Below are 20,799 nucleotides of genomic sequence, written 5' to 3'. Positions count from 1 at the left end.
AAGCTGTGGCATAAAAAAATTGCAGTTTCGCTCATAATGTGAAACAATGATGCAGTAGCTAGTGAAATATGCAGTGCTTGTTGAAGTGAACACTTGCCAATGCAAGTCGGTAACCTCCTTAAAAAGTAAAATAAGAGTCGTATTTATTTGTGGGAGTTGTGCCTCTCAGTGTTGAAGTGGAAAGACTTGGCTTTTCTTCCTCCTCTTTCATATCCGGACTTGGCCACTGATCTACACCAAAACAACCCTTTAGCTTCTTACTGCTGAATTTGTTTTGGTTTTCTCAAATCTATATTTGGGCTACCCATTGCTAGATCTCGCGCTTTGCTTGAGGAAAACAAGACACCAACAGCTTCATCCAGTAAATCGGAGAAGCCAAGCACTAGAAGAATATTAATGAAGCAGATGCACCTAATCATTGTAATCACATATAAGGAGAAAATTTAACATAGGACTGCCTTCACAAGTGGGAAGGTGATGTGTGAGAACTTGAAGGTGTGGATGCCAGCTCTATATACAGTACGCAGACATTAAGCACGTGTTTGCCAATCATGGCACCTGTTGGCTAGATCACGCTCTCCGGGATCAGTATTCACCACGTAGAATTGTGGACTGCCACTCTTTTGATCGTATGCTTGAATCCTCGCGGCACAATGAGAACTTTATGTGCAATATTCTAGCAAGAAATTTGGAAATTCCAGTGACAACACCAGTAGACATCAGAACAACCAGGGAGTTAGTCCATAGCAGCTATTGCTGTAAAAAGGAAGACTGGCATAAGCACAAGAATTGAGATGGGCATACTACATGCCTTTGTTCTGGCAATGGCCCACTACTTTGGTGGTACAGTTAATGATCTCCACTGTCACTGGACATAATAAGAGTTCTTTAATTATACACTCGCGCACCCGCCGCCTCTCCGGTCGCCTAAGTGGACATACTATGCTGGCTGATAGCGGCCCCCTCCCACTTTTAGTACGCTTCACCGCGTAACTAAAATGTACTGCGGCAAAGAAGCCGTAAATTTGTATTGAGTGAATAAACAAATGTTTTTTACAACAGTACAGAAATAAACGCGCACCATGCATCATTCTACCACACGAAAGAGCGTCGCAACATACGGTAGCTGATTCACACAGGCCGTGTAGCCCACTTATCAGTCGTAAAGGGTATTATGGGTAATTCAAAATTTCACACACGCATATGTGTTTATGTTTACGTTCGCACTCCTTGCGTAATAAGACTCCCAGAACTTCCACAATAGAAAGTAATTTACAATACACAAACGCAAAGAACACAGAGATATGTCTCGCTTTAAACTCGGGAGTCATGCAAATGACATATAGCGCGGAAAAACGTGAACATGCTGTGTGTTAGCGTCGTAAACTTCATACTAGGGAAGGAGCTAGCACACCACAATACCGCGTCAGCCGCAAATGAGACCAAAACTGGAGCACATGTCTGTGAACGTGCCACTCTGCTCCTCCACCAGCCCCGCTGCACGGCTGCACCACTCGTTTCAAGCAGAGCACACCAAACACACATTCAGCGCTGAACAGTGGGCGGTCGACGCAGTTGCATTTACATGACTTGCAGCGAGCAGCACATCCCTCGATGCCCGTTAAGCAAAGTCGGGCACGGCGACGTCACATCGCGGTTCGCAGAACTTCGCTGCCGAGGGGCTAGGCCACTTCGACATTTCAATTGCCAAGGGGGCACGGGTCACACAACGCTGTACTGCCAGAGCTCACCGATGCCAAAGCCGCTCTGCCGCACCGCCACTACTCACGGCTTTCCGCCAAGTAACACAGAACCTCAAACCAACACACAAGGAACGCACGCACAATCACATGAACAACGTTGAACAACGCGCGGTCCAGAGGACGATCACGCCGAGGACACTAGGGGCACGTTCGATTCGCCTGCACCACTTGAACCAGTTCGCGAGGTGCTGCACCCTGGCATTCGTTTCAGCGGTGCAGCAATGGCGCCCGCTGAACCACGACGTTCGTTTCAAAAGGTGCAGGAAAGGTGCAGAGCTGGTTGATGATTTTGCTGCACCCGCTCCACTGTCGGTGCCGACTTGGTGCAGGCATAGAGGTGCGAAGCAGTGGCGCAGCAGACGACGCAGCACACGGGCGCGAGCACCGTTCAAACCACGCTTACGCACGTCTGATGTGTTTACGCAACCGTGGTGGATATTTAAGCCCCAGAAACCGATCACACCAGCAGTTCAGGACCTCTCAAACTTACGCACTCCGTGCGTAAGTTTGAGAGGTCTGACATAGCTTAACACCTACACCGCGTCTGCACCTTTGCATTCGTTTCGACTGTTTCGTTGGCCCCTGCACCTCCGGAATCGAGCTGCACAGTTTCTGAACTTCTCGTGAACCGCCGTGAACTGGTTCGCAGTGGTGCAGGTGAATCGAACACGACACGCCACGGCGTTGCTCGGCGCCAGCATCGCGCCTTCTCAAAAATGCTGTCCCCTCACATTTCTCTCTCGCAACTACTGCTCCTCGCGCGTGCGCAGAAAGAGCGGTGAAATCCATTTTCGATGTGCTCGTAGCTGGTTCGTGGTGATCTGTGTTTTATGTAGGGAAAGCGTTGTGTAGGGTTTCTGTGACAGTGGTTCTTCATTATTTGACAAGGTGGCCATACCCTTTTTCGATAGGGGTTTTCGGCTCTTCTGTGCATGTAAAACCCTTCCATCCGCGCGTCACCGCCGTATGGACGGGCTTTAAGTGCATGCAGTCCGCAAAAGCCTAGAGCATCTGCAGTTAGCCTTCGAGACTCATTTTTTGTTGCCCAGAGGCAGGCGCAAGGCAGGCAAAGTCGAACAGGCGCACGTAGAGGTACGAGCTGTAGGTGTTCTGCGGTTCGCCAGGGCGTGGCTCTGGGCACCAAACGACGACGGGCACATCGAGGCACTTTACCTAGGACCCCAAGTGTGCATCATCGAAACCGCCTGTCAGGATTTGCCAATTGCTTTGCATGCCGTAATGTGGCCGTAACCACTGTGACTGTCACGTTTAGTATCACGTGAGCCCAACCAGGAATGCAGTAAGCTATGGTTAGCTGCAGGGATATTATTTGGGCATGATTAGAGTACAGCCACAGAAGGAACGCTACAAATGCTAAAGGTATCTAATTCAATGGCTATGAGCGCTCTCAACCGCTAACATCTGCTTCGAGTTCAGCAGCTCCAACAAAGGCCCGCAATGATGCCGAAGAAGAGAGAAACCAAGGATGAAGACGTCGACGTGCTTGGTCTGCTTCCATCGCACAAGCGGCACAAGAAGCACAAGCACAAGAAGCACAAACGCAAGCGCGGTGGCACGGATCAAGAGGAAGAAGCTCCATCGCCGCCCGCGAGCCCGCAGAGTGGAGACGGCAGCAAGCCTGCATTGAAGCTCAAAATTAAGATCGGCGGCCAGCAGGCGCTGGAGAAGAACGTGACTAGGGCAGACGAGCCGAGTAGTCACAGCGAGGACGAAGAAGAGGCCTGGCTCGAGGCCTTGGAGTCTGGTCGCCTCGAAGAGGTAGACGACGAGCTCCGCAAGATGAAAGACCCTACGCTAATGACAGCTCGGCAGCGGGCGCTGCTCGAGAGCAAGTCGAAGGACAAGGACGAAGACGGCCCCGTTCAGGTACTCCATCTCCCAGGTTTTGTTGCCGTTGAAGAGAGAGAGAGAACTTGAGTTTTAGAGGTGTATTATAGACCCTCAGTCCAGGGTATTGCTTGTTGCATGCGCCAGTGCCGATTCGATGAACGCAGCAAGCAACCGCTGATCTTGTATCTTATAGGCCACCCGGCGTTAGAATCAATAAGAGTTGGGTTCCTCAGTAGGAGTGGTGGCGCGGCTAAGCAGTGCCAGAGCATGTGTTTTGTGTTGGAGTATTGACTGCAGTGTTTACATTAAGGCGGTGGCAAGTCTGGTGAGCCCCAAATACGGTGGAATCTAGGTGGCGTTGGTTTGTGCATGTCTTGTGCGATACCTGCATTGTAGAGCATATTTTCGGAAAGACTAGTTTGGGCTTCTTACTGTTTAATAAAGTTCACCATGCATGTATGTGAGACGAGACATAGACAATTCGTGCTTCTTTCCGCATATAATACCTGGCAACATGTGGGACATAAGAGAAAATGAATAGCAGTACGCCAAGATTGAACAGCTACAACTTTTACAGACTTATGTCTGATTTTTTGGCGCAAAAGCACCTAAGGCTATTTTGCACCAAGCGAAAGCTGTCGGTTAAAAGCAAGTTCATAGAGATTAAAATTATTGTTGAAGTCATTCATTATGGAGTGTTAAAGTAAAATGAACTTGAAGCTTGTGTAGCATTTGTGCAGATTTTAGAAATTTGATGACATTACTAAATTGCATGACAGGGTGGTCCCCAATTATGAGTGCCAGGCAGCCTTTTACATACTTAGTAACAAGATGGGGATAAAATGGGAGGACACAGCACGACCGATAACTTTCAAATGGTTTATTTGAAGGTGAGGCATATATGTCGATACGCAAAGACGGACTTAAAAGATTAATAACTGAAGCAACAGCAAACAGAAATTTGGGCACTGACTGTGTAAGCACCCGTCCTTCTCTATCAGGAAAAGAATTATTTTTGATTGTACATTAGTGTGCACTGTGATAGTGTCTTTCTCAACACTATATGTATGTGAATGAAAAACAAAAAGGTAATATTTCTGTGCATGGCATTTGCAATGCCATATGTGCCTTGGTTTCGAATGAACCATTTGTTGAGAAAGTTAGCGCTCATGTTGTATCCTTCCTCTTTGTCCTTGACTTTTCAAGTGTTCCCGTACCAGAACATCAACCTTTGTCAATCTCATACAGACCTGCCAAAAATTGCAGTTTGTGCAAAAAAGTAAAATTTTCTTGAAAAATTTGTTTTTTTTTTACTCAAGATGCAGAGTATCAAAAACTCATTTCCAGGCTTTCTTCCGTAGGAACGCTGTGAAAACACCTGTGCCACAGGCAAACATATATTTTATGTTACCAGTGGCTGAAATTTCTGTTGGTCTTATATATTGGTTCTATTGAGGGAGTGGCAATGCTGTGGGGAGTACTGTATAATCAAGCAGCTCTGGAAAATCAGTCAGTGACTGTATCGCTGTACTTTTGAAGTCAAGGACACAGATAAAGGTTGAACGTTATTGGTGTTATGACAACTGTAAACAAGTGCAGAAAATCTGGCATTTCACAATAAAATTGTAAAAGCTGGAAGGTATACCCTTTGCATGTAATACCCTTAAGGCACAAGAATGTATGATGAGAAATAAACAGCATGGACTTCTGATGCTCATTCTGAGAAATGGGCAAACCATACTTGTGCTGTATAATTAAAATAAAGTGGCACAATATTGCTGTGAGCTATACTGTAATGGAAATTCTCGTTCTACCCTTAGAGGAAGTTTTAGTATGGGGCCCAACTTCGATGCCGTCTATTGATATACATGTAAAATTCGGAAATGCTTTTCTGAGGTAACCCCTAAAACAATTTTAATAGGATTCGTTGCATTTGAAAGGGAAGTCTAGTGACTGTTGGAAGCAGAACTTCAATATAGGATGTAATTTGCTACAAAGATTACTAAAAATGGGAAAGCTTGAAAAAGCATGAAGCTTACAAATCTAATTCTGCTCTTGAAACAGATATTGCAGTTCTATAAGCTGCATCCATTAGAACATCGATGGCGGACAAATTTAATTTGCAGTACTCAATCTCCGAGCTGCATAATCAAAGGGTACTGAAATCTGCTACATTGTCCAGCGCCTCGCTGGTGATACCAGTACACCTAAGCGCCGCCTCGAGACTTTTGTCACCTTATACAGTCCGAGATGGCATCCTTTATCGACATACAGGTGCCTGTGGCCATGTGACTATCCATACCTTTAATGTATCATGATGCCCCCTCTGCTGGCCACCTGGGCCAGCAGAAGACTGGCATGCGTTAAGGGTGTGGTGATCTGGCATGCACGCCGATGACTACCTGTATGTGGCATCCTGCACCATTTGTCAAGCTCGTATGGTCGTCGCAAACCCACAACCTATGCCCTTACAACCAATAGCCCTTCCTAATGAACCATTGAGTATCGTGGGCATTGATCACATGGGCCTGGTTCCTTGCAGCAAGCATGGCAACTAATTTCTCATTGTGGCCACGGACTACCTGACTAAGTAGGTAGAAGCTCGAGCCATCCCTGATTCTGCAGCTGCTCATGTCAAGACATTTATTAATGAGTGCCTCATATTGTCATGACTAAAGGCTAGCAAGGGAACAGAAGAAAATGAATTGAGGGACACGAGCAGTGACCATGCTCCCTTTGAAAGAAGATGAAGTTGATGCATCGGCTTTTGTGGTCTTTGAATACAGAGCTAGGTTTTGTTCCGTTTTTTTTGACGTCGCAACACTGATGGAGGTGCTGGACTTCAACACCTGATGCTCGGGACTCCTCTGCGGAACGGCCCTTCCAGTCCGAACCCACAATCAGTTCTGGCTATGGATACTCCTGTCCACCACTACAGTCGCCGACAGTGAGGTCCTAGCCCTGAGGTAAATGCCCTTAGAACTCCCCCAGCCAAGGAGTCCGCCTGAAGAAATGGCAATGGCAGGCGCTTCACAGGTGACTGTTGAGCACCCTTGGATTCCAGGGACCTTCCACGGTGATGTTTTTGAGGGTGCCGAGGATTGCCTTGAACAATATGAGAAAGTCACCAAGGCGAATCATGAGACCTCGGAACAGGAACTCTCGCACACATACTTCGCCCTGGCAGAAAGCGCTTGTGCATGGTACGGGAACCGGGAATGCACTGTCTTCCTGGAATTAATTTCGGCAGCAACTTTCGGATACCTTCGTTAACAACGATCATCGCGACTCGGCTCAGCAACTCATCAAATCATGGATACAAAAACCGAATGAGACCGTTGCCATGTTTGCGGAGGACATGACCCTCCTCTTTCGCCCAGCTGACCCTGCGGTGCCTGAAACAAAGAAAATTTGACATTTGATGCGAGGCATCAAAAAGGCTACTATGATCGAGCGAGCACTTCAACAACGGTGCCAGCAGTGCAACTGACTGAGCAACACCTCGATCAGCACATCTGCACTGACTGTCGGCAGTGAGTGTTCCCTGCGTGAGCTCGTCCGCAAGGTCATTTGGGAGGAGCTTCGCAACCTTGTGGTGACTCTGCAAGAAGCTGTGGTGGCTTCTGTCGCAGAGGTTGTACAGCAAGAAATCAGGCAAGTGTTTTCTTTGCCTGAATTGCTACCAGACCAGTGGTCTATATATACTATGCGTTGGCCGTCCATCATCCAACCCCAGCGCCGCATAGCTCGTCATCCCTGCCTCGTCCTTACTACGAGTCGTTGACCCCCCCATTCCACCTGCCATCGTTGCCGACCCCGCAGCTTAATGTGCCTATGGAAACGCCATCCTGCTACCCTCTGCCAACTACTCCAACTTGTTCGCAAAGGCCGCCCATCAGTCGACCACTTGTTCGCAAGACGGACTTGTGACGCTGCGTCGACCGATGTCCACTTTGCTTCCATTGCGGGGAAGCCAGCCATATTTACCCTTTTTGCTCGTATCGTGGCCTTGGATACCAGATCTTGGCAACCACCTTCCCTCGCGCTCGCTGTGACAACTGACGCAACACCAGTGTATCCACCATATCGTTGACCCCGCTCTCCGTCACCTGCACCGAGTACTTCATTGCTCCGTTGCAATTATGCTGATGTAGTCCGGGCCAGGCCCCCTAGTCCTCGTTGGGGAAACTAAATGCAGCAACCTCTGGGGGGAAGGTTGCAGCCCGTCGAGGTGCTACCACGCCCCCAATGCCATCAGTATGACTGGACGATACGTCACCGACCTCAGTAGAAATCGTTAGCAGCATCCTCGCAGTTTACATAGGCGGACGCCCAGTGACAGCGTTGGTAGATACTGGCGTGGACTTCTCTATAATAAGCCAAAAACTCAACGATTGCCTTAAGAAGGTCAAGGCTTCCTGAATGGGTCCCCACATAAGAAATGCAAAAGGCCAGTTGATGACGCCCACAGGAAAAGTTACCGTTAGAATTAATATCAGTGCCTCGACCTTTGTTGCTACTTTTGTTGTTTTGCTGGAGTGCTGCAAAGACTTGACCTTGGGAATGGAGTTTCTGCATGAATATGGCATCGTAAACATTCCAGACAGGTCGGTCACGTTTAGCATGGGCCTAGGTTCAGTTGTATTCTGTACAGAGAAGTGATGTAGACCTTTACGCATCGCCGATGATGTGACCATCCCATCGCGCTCATGCACCCTTCTGTTGGTGACGTGCGATGTACTGAGCAACTCCTACGCTGTTGCCAAACAAATTCTGGCATTGCTATTCAGCCATGGCATATCCATTGCAAGAGGCATTGTCAACATTAACTGTGGACGCACAGAAGTTCTCATAACAACTTTAGCCAGAAGTGCCGGCATCTTACAAGAGGTATGACAGTGGCGTATGTCAGAGAGTTCACTCAGGTCACAGACTGCTTCACTGTAGAGCAGGGATAGATCTCAAGGTGCCTTGAGATCTATCCACCAATGTTGGCCCAAGCTTGCTGCCTGTGCAAAAACAAGGCCTCCTGGAGCTTGTACATCAGTTTCAGGACTGCTTCTCGTCGACATCGAGAGTTGGTCAAATGCCATTAACCAAACATCGAATTATCACTGATGATACAGCCAGGCCCATACGGCAGAAGCCGTATCATGAGGCCCCACGGGAATGCGAAGCCATAGAAAGTCAGGTAAAAAGAATGCTTGAAGATGATGTTATTCAGCTGTCGAAGAGTACTTGGGCATCGCCAGTGGTGTTAGTAAAAAATAAAAGGATGGCAGCTTGCGTTTCTGCGTTGATTACTGCAAGCTGAATCAGATCACCAAGAAAGATGTTTACCTGCTACCTCGTATAGACAATTCCCTCAACACACTGTGACATACACATTATTTCTCGTCAATGGATTTAAGGAGCTGGTACTGGCACATACAAGTTAACGAGAGAGCTGATGAAGTTAAAAGATCCATCAGGACGATTGGCACGCTGGAGCCTTAAGTTTCGAGAATTCGACATGGTTATTGTCTATAAATCAGGAAAGCGGCATAGGGATGCCAATTGCCTTTCTTGTGCCCCATTTGAATCTGATGATGCAGCCTTTGTCGGAGTTGTCAATTGCACAGAAGCAATTGAACAACCGGAATTGCAATCCATTATTAAGTTTCTTGGAGGGTCAGACTTCGGTTGTCCCAAGGCTTTTTGCAAGAGGACTACCATCATTTTGCTCGTGTAATGACGTCCTGTATAAGGCGAACTTCTCTCCGAACGGAAACACCTACTTACTCATCGTCCCAAGACCTTTTAGGAGTGAAATAATATAGGCATGCCATGATGATGCAACATCCGGTCATTTGGGCTACACACGAACACTGTGCAGAGATGAAAATACTATTGGCCGAGACTCACGGCGACTGTTCAACAATATGTCCGGACATGCCTTGAATGCCAGCAGCGAAAAGTGCGAGCAATCAAACCAGCAGGCTTCCTCCATCCTGTTGAAGGACCTGAAACTCCATTTGCACAAGTAGGAATGGATCTTCTAGGCCCATTCCCAACTTCTGCTGCAGGTCACAGATAGATTATTGTAGCCACAGACTACCTCACTCGCTACGCTGAAACCAAGGCTCTGGAGCAGAACATAACAAGTGAAGCAGCCCGATTTTTTAGAGAATGTTGTATATAGGGATGGTGCTTCAGCAGTAATATTAACTGACAGAGGAACTACATTCACGGCCGAGCTATTGGACACAGTATTAAGACTTAGTGGAACAGCTCACCGACGAACAACGGCGTACCATCTGCAAATTAACATACTGACAGAATGCCTGAATAAGGTGCTTGCGGATATGCTCTCCATGTATGTAGGTGTGGAGCACAAGAACTGGGATGAAATCTTGCCATACATCACCTTCACATACAACACGGCTCAGCAAGAGACAACACAAATGACACTGTTCTGTCTCCTACATGTTCGCGAAGTCACATCTATGCTAGATGCACTGCTGCCACATGAATGTGATGGCATCGAAATGGATGCTGAAGAAGCCTGACAACTTGCTTGCATACGTATTCATAGACAGCAGGATTACGAGTCGAGACACTATAATCTTCGTCACCGACCAGTCTCCTACGGGCCCGGAGGGAGAGTTTGGGTTTGGACTCCCATTCGCCGTCGCGGCCTTTCGGAGAAACTATTAAGGCGCTACTTCGGGCCATATAAAGCTCTTCAGCGGCTCACTGATGTCAACTATGAGGTTGCTCCCGATAGTCTGCATTGCTCAAGGCGTCGACATCTATTATCAGAGGTTGTGCATGTGATCCGGATGAAGCCCTATTTGTCCGAGTGAATTCACTGCACCGCAAGCATGTCGCAGTCTTGCTGCCGTGATGATAAAGCAACGGGACGACGCTTTCTAGGAAGAGAGGTTAATGTGACGACTAAAGGCTAGCAAGAGAATAGAAGAAAAATTGAGGGACACGAGCAGCAACCACGCTCTTTTTGAAAGACGAAGTTGGTGCGTTGGCTCTTGTGTCTCTGAATACAGAGCTAGTGTTTGTTTCTCGCATCCTGTTTTAAGGCAAAAGCCTTTAATGGCTCATGCTCGCGACCACGGCGGCATCTGTTTGCAGAACATTTCACACTCCACTAGGAGGCGCTCGTGACATCATCAGAGTGGCGCGTGTACTGCGCATGCGCCCAGTAGATGGCAACACCCTCGCGCTCCGAAACGGCGTTGGCAGACTCCTTGCTAGCCGAGTCAGTCGGATGTCTCCGAAGCGCGCTCCCGTTTCTCCAGCAACCCAAGGGTGCACACGCTGCCAAACGAAAGTGCCAGGTGCGGCAGGCTCAGCGACAACATTCGAGTGGAAAGGAACAGCGTCTCCCAGAGTCTCCCAACACAAGAAGGTTGAAAGCCAATGAACGGATGCGACTGAAGCGACTCAGCCGGTCTCCTGGGACAAAGGCTAAAGAGGCAGAACGCAACTGACAACAATGGTTGGCATCAGAAGCACAATCTAGTACATTAGAAAGAGAGGTACCCGTTCCAGAGTGCCCCTGTCACACAACTGTGCTGTCTCCGAGACTGCAGTTTGCTGTAGCGACCAACTACTTTAACAAGCATTTCGTTCAGGACACGTTTGGTGCTACGTGCTCTGTATGTGATTGCCTATGGTTTACTAACGACTTGGCTAAGGCCCCACAACAGAGCTATGAACTTCTGAAGGAACATTTCCCTGACAGAGACGTTACTGCATTTAGTGTATGCTGTACGTGTCTCCAATCATTACGGGAACCCAAGATTCCAAATTTCTCAACGAGCAACGGCTACATCTACCAGTCGAATCAGCCAATAGATGATTGAATCGACATCACAGTGCATTCAAACCAAACAGAGCAGTTCAGACAACAGCAACAGAGGCAGTCGTAGAAAGGCTTTCGCCTACTGAAGTTTAGCTCAGCAAAGTGCCCATCCATCTTTTTGACGTCACGACAATATTCCGGCATGGCACGCTAAAGATGCCAATTTAAGACCATGGCACGGCATTTATGTTGTGTGCCTTCAAAACTTCCTTGTCCAAATGTGGAATACGAGATGCTGCAGTGTCCTCTCAGCATCCATAAACAAATGGACAGGTCGAGTGACCCAATTGCACCATAAAAGACAATTTCTTCCTACGTCTGTCCCACACACGACGATTGGGATGACATCGCTGTTGCGGTTCTCACTCCAAACACGTGTCAACAGGGAGTCACTTGCGTCACGCCGTTTCAGCTGCTCTACGGGAGGACACCTAGATTACCGTAAGAACACCTCCTTGGCTTTGACATGTCTGTGCAAGAACGCCCTGCAAAAGTGGACTCTAGTGATATCCTGCGCCAGGCTAGCCGCCTAGCTCTGCTAGCAATGCTGTACCGGCAAGCGCAGTTCAATGCAGCTTCTCAGCAACATTCTGCTCTCTCTTTCCATACAGGCGATTTAGTCATGGTTTAACAGGCACTGCATTTACCTCGGTGCTGCAAAAAATTCTTTCCCAAGTTTTCTGGCCTTTTCAGTGTTGTGGAAGTTCTGGGTCCTGTGACATTTCATTTAGTTGCGATTCCCGAACTTGGTGACAACCGTCGCAAACGCACCCTTCCTACTCATGAGATGAAGCTTTACGTCCCTTGTGAAACCTGTACTGAACTCCTGTGCTAACTCGAGGGGAGAGGGGGCGGCAAATGTAACGGTAACGAAGAGTGCTGCAAGTGAAAGAAGAGGAAGAGAAGGGCAAGAAGAAGGATGGAGTAATGGGTCAGAGGAATAGTTGGTTTTTGCAACAGCTGAGATTTGGGTGTGTCGTGTACCACTTGGAACCCGCTCAAGGCACCGGACTCCCGTTACAATGTTTACAAGAGTTTTGCAAATGTTTAGAACATCTTGCTCGGCGAGTTAGTGTATGGCTATGTTAGGAAGAGTTGCATGTACAAAAGGACGAACACAGGAAAAAAAAAAGTAGTAGGCAGAAAGAGCACAAGCTATCAGCTCGTTTTATTAGTTTCGAAGCTGTACATATCTGAAAAGTGTGCAAAAGTTGTACTCGCATATAGTGGTGTATTTGAGAGCTATATATAATACATCGTTTTTGTCTGCTTTATGTATCGTATTTACTCGAATCTAGGCCGACCGCCTAAAATCCGAAGCCAAAAAAAGAAAAAAAAAGAAGATATATTACCTCGAATGTAGGCTGAACAAAAAAAGCGAGGACAGCGTTCACAAAATGCAAACAGCATTTATTGAATCTGAACGTACAGGGCTCATTCAACGTCGTCGTCACTGCTAGACTTGTCACTGTCACCTTCAAACAGTGCACTATTCGCAACTTTCACGGCCTATAGGGGGCGCCACCTTAAATCCAACATGGCTGTCCGAGAGATGAAGAACTAGAGCAGTCGGTGCAGTGCTGCGGTCGTCTTGTTCAGTGACATGTTGTTTCGCGTCATGATGTTGAAATGTCTCTTCAATTTACACGCCCGCTGTCGTTAGCCTGCGTAATGGCTCACATTGGGCGAGCAGAACACAGGATTCGAAGCCTGCTTGAAGGCGAGGAAGTCCTAAACGCTGGTCATTTTGTGTGCTGCGGCATAAAAGCGTGCACGTCAACGTCCATGACTGTTGAAGGCCTTTGCATACAAACTACGCGGCTTCGAAGCAAACCACACGAGCTGTAGTTTCAGTTTTACCGCGACGGTGTTATTAAGAGAAGTGACCGTGCTTTCTATTTGCTATTCTATTAATTTGACCTCTTTGAACGGGTACCATGAGCTTTTATACGGTGTGATGCTCTCTGCAAGTTGTTACTTAGACCGCTTGAATAAGCCGCCGTGTCAAGAAAACAAATCTTTCTGGTGTTGCGCGACCGAAGTCCTTTACATCGACGGCGTGAAAAGCAGCGTTTTGTGTGCGAAAATTTCTTGTCTAGTTATCCCTGCCTGTGTTCGCAAAGCTGGATGTTGAACACGAGAAGTAAACAAAAAACCATATCTGACAGCTTTTGCGAGCTAATACGATAAACATTCACCCTTGTAATTTAGTTGTTGCGCTTTATGCGTGCTGTGCAAGCTACAGTCTTGCGGTAGTTTTACAGCCTGCGCGAGTCCTACCGCGTCTTGCCTATAGACAGATCGAGCGCTACACAGCTGATATTTACCGGTCCGTGGCAATGCTCGCTTCATCCTTCCAGTTATCTTTATAAAATAATATACACGCAGATCAGCTGAGGGTTCGCTACGCGAACACTGCACAGTAGTTTAACGTTTGTTGGACTACGATTTGTAACCTTACGAGTGCAGTCATGCGCGCCTGTGCACACGTTGCAGCCAAGCATCGAAGTGGCAGACGAGGTACGAATTCCAGGTCCCTCTACGCCTGCGTCACTCTGCTTCGATGTACAAATGAGGAACTAATCTCTCTGTTCGAAAATGGTGGAATGTCAAGCCGGCGTTGCAGAGCACGAATGCATGAACGAGAACCAGAAATTTTAAAGCAGGTACAAGGCTTCACGGAGAATGTTTGAGCTCCAACGTAGCCGCAAAGACATGAGTGGCAACAACGCAAGCATGAATCATTCTACAACATATTTAAGTTAAGATTGCGCATTATTTCTTTCCCTGCACGTAATATAGTGCTGTGCTCTTTATGGAGGTGCGTCTATTCGCGATTTCAAGTGCTCGGAATTGTCGCTCATCTGTCATATTCCAAAAAAAGTCATCCGGCATGAAGTGCGCATTGCAAACCTTCATCGCTTCCTTGAAAGCTTTGCCTATCCGCAGCTTAATAATCAATTTTTTTCTCATGGACGCAGCCGGTGGGAATGAGTGAGGGCTCACACCACCTACCACACAACTACCGCTCGGCACCCATTGCGGCACGCAGCAAATACGGTTACTTCTATGTTTACTCATTCTGAGCATGTTAAGTGTCCTTCAGGATCCCACTGGAGCTTTGAACGCGTTAAAACATCAACCAAAAGTGAAGGAACAGCGTAGACAACACCAATACGCTACGCGAACGGGCGGCAGCCAGCGGCGAGGATAATCTTTCGATAGTTTCCGGCCGCCGCCGCACGACGGCGCCACCGTACGTGAAAGTTGCGAATATCAAAATACACAGCCGTCTGGTTGGCGTTGCCGATTTGCCCAAGGTTGTAGCCTGCCGCTTCTCTCTTTCGCAGCACGTAGCGCTGAAAAGCTATCAGCTTTTCTTCGAAATAGCTCGGCAGCTTCTGGGTGATTGAAGTGCAACGTCGGAGGCTGAAGCCGAAGCGCTTCATGAATTTCTGAAGCCAGCCCCGGCTGGCTTTGAAATCCTTTGGCGTTAGGCCTCGTTCCCTCGAAAGTTCCCTAGCTTTCGCTTGGAGCACGTCTGTTGTCACTGGAAGGGCAGCTGTCCTCTGCGTCCGAACAAAGTCGGCCAAAACTGTCTCCACTTCATGGTGACGGCCTTTCTTTGGTCCGCTAAATGCTATCCTCGTTGCGGCGCACGCAAGAAGCTGCTGTCATTGTCCCCTCCAACAACGGACATTTTTCTCGTCGACGCTGAAGTCCCGCCCGGCTTGAAGGTTCGGCGATGCCTCTGCGGCTATCACAATTTTTCGCTCGAAAGTGGCACTGTAGTGGCTCTCCTGCTTGGTGCCATCGCGATAACCCCACGCCGCACACCGATACGGCCGACATTACCAACGCCTCCTATAATATAGTTAGAGGAGGCGTTGACATAACGCAGTCAAAATGGCGACCTCGCTTGTGTACGGTTGGCTACTGGTACGGCTAGTAGCGGCTGCGATATTGACTTTTCTAGATGGCGCTAGCTATGCAGCATATTTAGCAATTTCAATAAAAAACTGGCGCGTTCTTTAAAATCCTCGAATCTGAGCCGACCCTAGAGTTCTTGAAAAAAAAAAAAAAAGACTATCGGCCTAGATACGAATAAATATGGTATATTAAGTGCAGTTGGCAGATTTCAGTAGAATTTTTCATTGCCAAGTCAGAGTTGAAAACTTTACTAATAGTTTCAGTCTGAGAAAATTTTTGATATTAAAATTTTTTACTAAGGATAGACAAGCTAAACCAAAAATCCGCTTTCTACACTCACTAGGTTTTAACTTTTCCTGCTAAATGTAATAGACCTCATCAAATTCAGTGCAGCGACTGCAGAGAAAAATGGTTTCTCCTATCGCATGTGTTGAGATAGGAGTCCCCGAATTAATGCTTCCTCTTATATCTTGGCATAAATGCTTCTTGATGTCATGCCCTTGGTGCAGGCAAGTAGCAACTTCAAGCAGCAGACCAATTTCAAGTCGGGATAAAAATGGCAATCTTTCCCTTAAGCAGAATGCTTCGGACTTTTTGCACTGAGTGGAACACACAAGGTCTGTGCTTGTTCTGTAGTACATCCTTTAATAAAAGTATACGGGTTACTTTGCTGCCCTCACTATGTACGCCGTTCAGCTGTGTAGTGCGATTCCTTTGGAACCCCCCCGACACTCCAGTCTTTGTATTTCGAGTACGAGGGTTCTTTTTTCCTAGGAGCACTGGAACTTGCATTCCCCAGCAACTTCGTTCATAACAGCCCACAGTTAGCCTGACAGTCGCAGGCAACATACCTTGTACACTTTTGACAAAGGGTGTATTTCACTGAGTAAAGAACGCTGCGATTTAGAAATGCTGATAAAACAGCCCCAAGGTAAACAAAAAGGTTGATGAATTGCATGTTGGACTATGTTTAGAAGGATATGGTTTGCTGCAGACATGCAAACATGCATTACAGGTGGAGCCCATCAAGGAGATGACTGAAGAGATGATCCAGCGTAGAATGCAGCGTGCCAAGAAGCGCAAGCAGCAGGCCGAAGAAAAAAAGGAAAAAGACAAGAAGCAGACCATTGAGCGGCTGCTCAAGAAGTCAGAATCTCGGCTTCGGGCCAGCAAGAAGCCAGCTAAGAAGGCAGACACACCCAAGGTATCGCTGCTGCGGAGCAGTGAGGCTGGCACGTTGCTAATGTTTCCAGCTGGCCTTCCATTCCCTCTAGCACCTGCTGCGGCTCCCCGCGAGTACCCACAGAAGGCTTTGTGCGGCATCAAGGGCTGCCCGAATCCAAAAAAGTACTCCTGCTCCAAAACAGGAGTGTCCCTCTGCAGCCTGGAATGCTATAAGGCAAACATGCTACAGATGTGCGTGTGAGTTGTCCTCAAGGATAAACACGTTGTCCAAAACAAGCATTTTTATTGTGTCTTTATATTATGAGGCTGCAAGAGTTGAGAGCAGCTCTTGTGGCCATTATCCTTTGCCAGGTCATATGCTGTTGTAGAGAAGGGTGAACAATACTGTTAATTTGCAAAAGTAAGCAAGTTCCAGAGACAGTATTCATATTCATTACATTTACGGAGTGTTTTGCATAAAAGAAACCAAACAAAAAAATAATTGCGAGAAATCATGGACAATGAACCAATGCAAGTGAATAGACAAACACTTCTGGAAAGCTGTTTGCTTCATTGAAGATATATATTAGTTGCACTAAGGACATTTATGTAGTGTCTGTTCCATTAACCAGTACATCTATAGCAGTACTGGGGCATTCTCCTGCAGCCACCACAAGGGGACAGGGCAGCCTTCCCGAGTGCTCTACCACAGCATCTAACCCTTCAAGTGCCCTAAAGCTCGACACAAGTGCCATGTACCATCTGGCCCGGCAATTTGCTTACACGCACAACTTTAGACGACGTTGCAGAGGCATGTCTCCGACAGAGCCAAGTTCTACCTTCGCATTGTCTCCCATTGCCTATTTTAATCTGATACATGCCCCGCAACCTGGCTAGATGAGAGCATGTGGTCTTTGTATCAGCAGTGAAAGTTCAACCGCAAAAACTGGCGAAAGAGCCGAAGAAAGCAATTTGATTTAAAAGACCCTTCCACCAAGCCCCATTGCAAATTTTGGTTATTCATTAGAAGTTGTGAAGTGGCATCTAGGCAACGTTTCACCGAAATAATTTTTCAAATCTATTCATTATTGCTGGAGCTAGAAGAAATTGAACTTCCTGTTAACATGCTGCCAGGAGACAAGTGTCACTGTTAACAGAGATGCTCTCCTTTTGCCTCGACTAGTGTCTGCAAAAAAATTTTTTTTCCCTGCCTTCTCCCAAACTGGAGCTAAGGGGTTCATGCGACAAGACCTACCTCCTTTTTTTTTTTTTTTATTGCTGGGCAATGCAGTTCGCTTCTTGCATTGCATGATTAACCAAATGCATGTGCTACGGTCGGTGACATTCCAAGCAGTGTGGCTTGCATGGAGGCATCTGTGCATGTTACGTTGACTCTCTTGCTTGACGTGCAGCTCCCTCAAGAGGAAGGCCATACAGTTGTTTCATACTTTGCAGACACTATCACCACCGCGTGATCTACTAGTCGCGCTTGTTTGTTTGCAGTGCCCAAACCTGGCGAGGGGCCCTTTAGAAAGTGGAAAGTGGCACACCTTAGGCAAATGAGACCAGTAGCATATTCTTTAATTGTTGTGACTTACTCATATCACTTTCAAAGTTCAATTACTAAGCTAGTACACCTTAGGCGAATGAGACCAAGAGCATATTTTTTGTCATCATTTCGAGTTAGACTATTTTTCAAAGTGGAATTGGTAATTTCCTCAAATGCATGCTTGAATATTCATTTTAAAGGCCAATTGCAATGAAATTTTCGACCACGTAAGAAGCCCAGTTTCAGGTCATTTAGACAGACAATAGCCTCTGTGAAAAATCTTGCATTTTAAATACAGGTCAATTCGTCACAATTCATACTGAAACTGAAAAAAAAAAAAGGAAAGCTGCCATTATCGCCTGACGGAAGTGACGTACAGTGGAGAACCAGCCCGTGCTGTCTCCTTGCTTGTATTCTGTTCTGGTGTAACGCGAAGTGTTTACCGAGTCCAGCTGGTTTTCTCTATCTGGTAGTCTACATTCAAGGGCCTCGATGTGTTCTGCCTCTGCTCCAAGACTGTATTGGGGTGGCCAAGCTAAAGGTGTGGTATAGTCTAGCTTAACACGGATGCAATCTATGCATGGCACAGTTGCACTACATTGGCAAAAATTGGATGCTGTACAGTCTATAGTCAGGTACAACTTTAGAAAAAAGGAGCTTTTACTCCTCTGAGGCGGATGCACATGAGCATCCTCCAATGGGCAGGCACTCTGGACTGACATCATGAGCCGGACGGCTGGTGAGCCCACCGACGAAAATGGCCGCCCACACTTCAAACTGGGCCAAGTCACGTCAGCCCTCGTCAGAGTGAATTCCCGAACTGTTTTGCAGGAATAGAATGTGTCCTATCGCATTCTAGAGCAGCTGGAACAGGGTGCTGTTCAGGTTCACTGAAGTGAGTGTGTTACGACAAACAAGTGTTCGCTCACTGCGCACTTGTCTGCTAGCGCTGCGGCAACAACTGATTGCCGCGCTGCTGCGGGTAATGCCAATTTTTTATGTGAACACCCCCTGGCACACTTCGGCCTCTGTGGCCCCAACCCACGGGCTGCCCTGCTTCCAGCTTTGATCCTCCCTCTACCCCTTGGGTGCTCTCCTGAGGCCTCCATTTGTCGGTTACATGTGCCCTCCTCGAGCAGTGCTATTGTCGTGACAAAAAAAGTGACCCGTGACTTATACAACACCAGTCAGAACTATGCCCCTTCAGACACAGCTATCGCCAAATGGGGTGTCCGTGCCCACTACCTCAGCGTGCGGGTGTGCCTGCCTTCACGTACTTGTTTAAGGCGCGGTAGCACTGGGTCGATACGAGACCACACAAGACACTCACGCCAACGACTGACCGACTATTCAGCACAGTGCGTGACTGAAGCCATCATAACAGGCTGACAAAGCAACCATATACAAATTAACTGACGAGCACGAGTTGTCGTACCGCGACAGGCTTGCTTGTCGACGGCACAGACAAATTCAGCATGCCGACCATTGTTCGACCGAACCCCGCACGATTGGCCTTCGAACCGACAACACCATAGCGACAGCGTCTTCGTTTGTATATATAATTAATCGTGCTCAAAATGAGTCAGAAATGCCTACCCAGTTGAAATGCACAAGCTTCAACCCTCTCAAGCTGCGCATGTGAAGTTTGAGCCAATGTTGATACTGTCCAGCGAAGGTTAAGCCTGGCGCAGTGAAGTTCGTGCACCCGTTACAGGCAGTCCTGAACTGAAATGTAAGCAATTAGGATGAAGGAAACTGCTTTTATAATTTGGTTCTGGCCTTAGCGATTTGAAATCAACTACACTTCACCTCGCACGGCACGAACACAATAAGCGTCAAGCTGCGACATAGTGCTGTGCCAACATACGTATGTACGTCACCAATCCCTGCTGCTGGTCAAATTCCCTACGTAGATGGGTGAGTCTGTGCGTGTTGTTATGCTGAGACATTTCTTAATTCCATAGATTCACTGTTTACTTCTGCATCAAACGGGAAACAAGAGACGATGAATTCGGTATACAGCAGCATAAACAACCGTCTCACTCAGTTATACCAGCAGTGTCAGTGCTGTCATCCACGTTTTTGCGAGAGAACACAGCCTATAAATGAGCGCGTATACTGAGCACAGTTGCTTTATGGCATGCGCTAACTGCAAGTATGATGGAGTTAAAGAAAAGCAGAATCAGTAATAAATTAACAGCCCGTAAAGTACGTATCTGGATCATAGTTACCATTGTTTAAGTGGTTCGGCCGTTCATATTGACTCGTCTCAGGGTGGAACAGCATTGCAGATATATGCAGATTTGTATGCTTTGCTATGTTTTGACATTATTTCACATGAACGATGCATCTTTTCTGCAATATTTGACGCTAACAACTATATGCGGCTGTATTTGTCGATGTTTACCTAAACAAGTGCACCACTTTGATAAATTCCATGTGGAAGGCTGTGCGTGAAGACTTTTTGAATATGTGAAATGTCTGAATGATGTGTAAAAAGAAAGCTCTAAGTGCAGAAATTACTGACAACAAACTACAAGGCAGCTGTGTCTGCAGACGGAACTCAGCGCACCTTTATCGGCTGCACTGTTTGCGCAACAGTGCACTCAGGTCTGCTCACTCAATAGTTGGCAAGCGTTACATGGCTTCCAGGGACGAAATGCTGCCCCGAAGAAGCCATT

General features: G+C 47.2%; 2 protein-coding genes across 6 annotated transcripts in view; one reads left to right on the top strand and one right to left on the bottom strand.

Annotated features, from left to right (window-relative positions):
* The first annotated feature begins 2,515 nt into the window (after nucleotides 1-2,515).
* On the top strand, nucleotides 2,516-16,866 carry LOC135897531 (INO80 complex subunit B-like). Its single transcript, XM_065426178.1, has 2 exons — nucleotides 2,516-3,650; nucleotides 16,421-16,866. The coding sequence occupies exons 1-2, from the start codon at nucleotides 3,222-3,224 to the stop codon at nucleotides 16,829-16,831; spliced, it is 840 nt and encodes a 279-aa protein (XP_065282250.1). The 5' UTR covers nucleotides 2,516-3,221; the 3' UTR covers nucleotides 16,832-16,866.
* Nucleotides 13,192-20,799, bottom strand: part of LOC135897528 (ankyrin repeat domain-containing protein 16-like) — a 78,361-nt gene continuing 70,753 nt past the window's right edge. For 3 of the 5 annotated variants that reach the window (XM_065426169.1, XM_065426174.1, XM_065426173.1), the window contains one exon: nucleotides 16,854-16,949. In XM_065426169.1, coding sequence (XP_065282241.1) covers nucleotides 16,873-16,949 — 77 coding nt within the window. In that variant the 3' untranslated portion in view covers nucleotides 16,854-16,872. Of the gene's footprint in view, nucleotides 13,230-16,853; nucleotides 19,844-20,799 lie in introns of those variants that run through there. The other 2 variants (XM_065426170.1, XM_065426171.1) reach the window with 2 other exon arrangements.

The sequence above is a fragment of the Dermacentor albipictus genome, chromosome 5 (genome assembly GCF_038994185.2).
Source record: "Dermacentor albipictus isolate Rhodes 1998 colony chromosome 5, USDA_Dalb.pri_finalv2, whole genome shotgun sequence".
Classification (NCBI taxonomy): domain Eukaryota; kingdom Metazoa; phylum Arthropoda; class Arachnida; order Ixodida; family Ixodidae; genus Dermacentor; species Dermacentor albipictus.
Note: the sequence above shows the minus strand (reverse complement) of the source record. Positions and strands in the feature narration are given on the sequence as shown.

Coding starts and splice junctions, on each gene's coding strand:
- LOC135897531 (XM_065426178.1), top strand. CDS start 3,222: ATGATGCCGAAGAAGAGAGAAACCAAGGATGAAGACGTCGACGTGCTT. Junction 3,651..16,420: donor ACGAAGACGGCCCCGTTCAG/GTACTCCATCTC, acceptor CATGCATTACAG/GTGGAGCCCATCAAGGAGAT.